General features: G+C 39.5%; 1 protein-coding gene across 1 annotated transcript in view; it reads right to left on the minus strand.

The window, feature by feature from the left end:
• Positions 1–258: 258 nt before the first annotated feature.
• The window catches only part of LOC119590919 (keratin-associated protein 19-2-like), a 1,061-nt gene continuing 483 nt past the window's right edge, over positions 259–836 (minus strand). The window contains exon 2 of the mRNA XM_037939657.1: positions 259–786. Coding sequence (XP_037795585.1) covers positions 505–786 — 282 coding nt within the window. The 3' untranslated portion in view covers positions 259–504. The remainder of the gene's footprint in view (positions 787–836) is intronic.

Consider the following 836-nt stretch of genomic DNA (forward strand, 5'->3'; position numbering starts at 1 on the left):
GCAATACTTTGTCATCATTCTAAACATTACGTTTATTAATACCATTACTGATTTTGATGTTGCTGCCGTTCAATTACATTTTTCATAATGATCTATAAATTGGTTATAAATATAGTTATGATAACATGCTTCATTATCATCACACTACGTTACAACGATAATGAAGAACACAAGATCTTGATCTGATCTTCACAATATGTTCCCCAGACGGGTGTATAATTACGGTTTTAAATAAGGAAGAAAGAAGAAGAAAAAAAAGTACATTCCTCTCTATTAAACCTTCTCTGATACATTTTTCTTTTCTATTGCTACTCCATTTGGGTTTTACTGCTTTGTTTTGAATTGACAAAAGATATAAAGATAAGAAAATTGGTGCCAATACCGAAAAACACTAAGTAATATTCTAATAGAATATTACTTTGCAGCACTAAAATACACTGACTAATGGGATATACTGCCGTGCTAGAATACAATGAATGATACTGACGAGTGACATGGATAATCTCATTTGCCATAAGAGTTATAAGATCCATAACTATGAGAAACGCTCCCATAGTCTCCGTAGCCTCCATATCCACCTAATCCACCAAATCCACCTAGTCCACCAAATCCACCTAGTCCACCATAACCACCATAGCCTCCGTATCCACCATATCCACCGAATCCAATGCCTCCAAATCCACCGAGTCCTCCGACGTGGCCGTAGCTGGCCTTCGCACTGCCTTCCGCCGACGAGAACATTGTCGCCAGCGCGGACACCATCAGCACCTTCGTCAACGTGGATTTCTGTCGGCGAGGAGGGATTAGGGTATATGTTGACGCTCGTGAACACACGC

The sequence above is a fragment of the Penaeus monodon genome, chromosome 28 (genome assembly GCF_015228065.2).
Source record: "Penaeus monodon isolate SGIC_2016 chromosome 28, NSTDA_Pmon_1, whole genome shotgun sequence".
Taxonomy (NCBI): Eukaryota; Metazoa; Arthropoda; class Malacostraca; order Decapoda; family Penaeidae; genus Penaeus; species Penaeus monodon.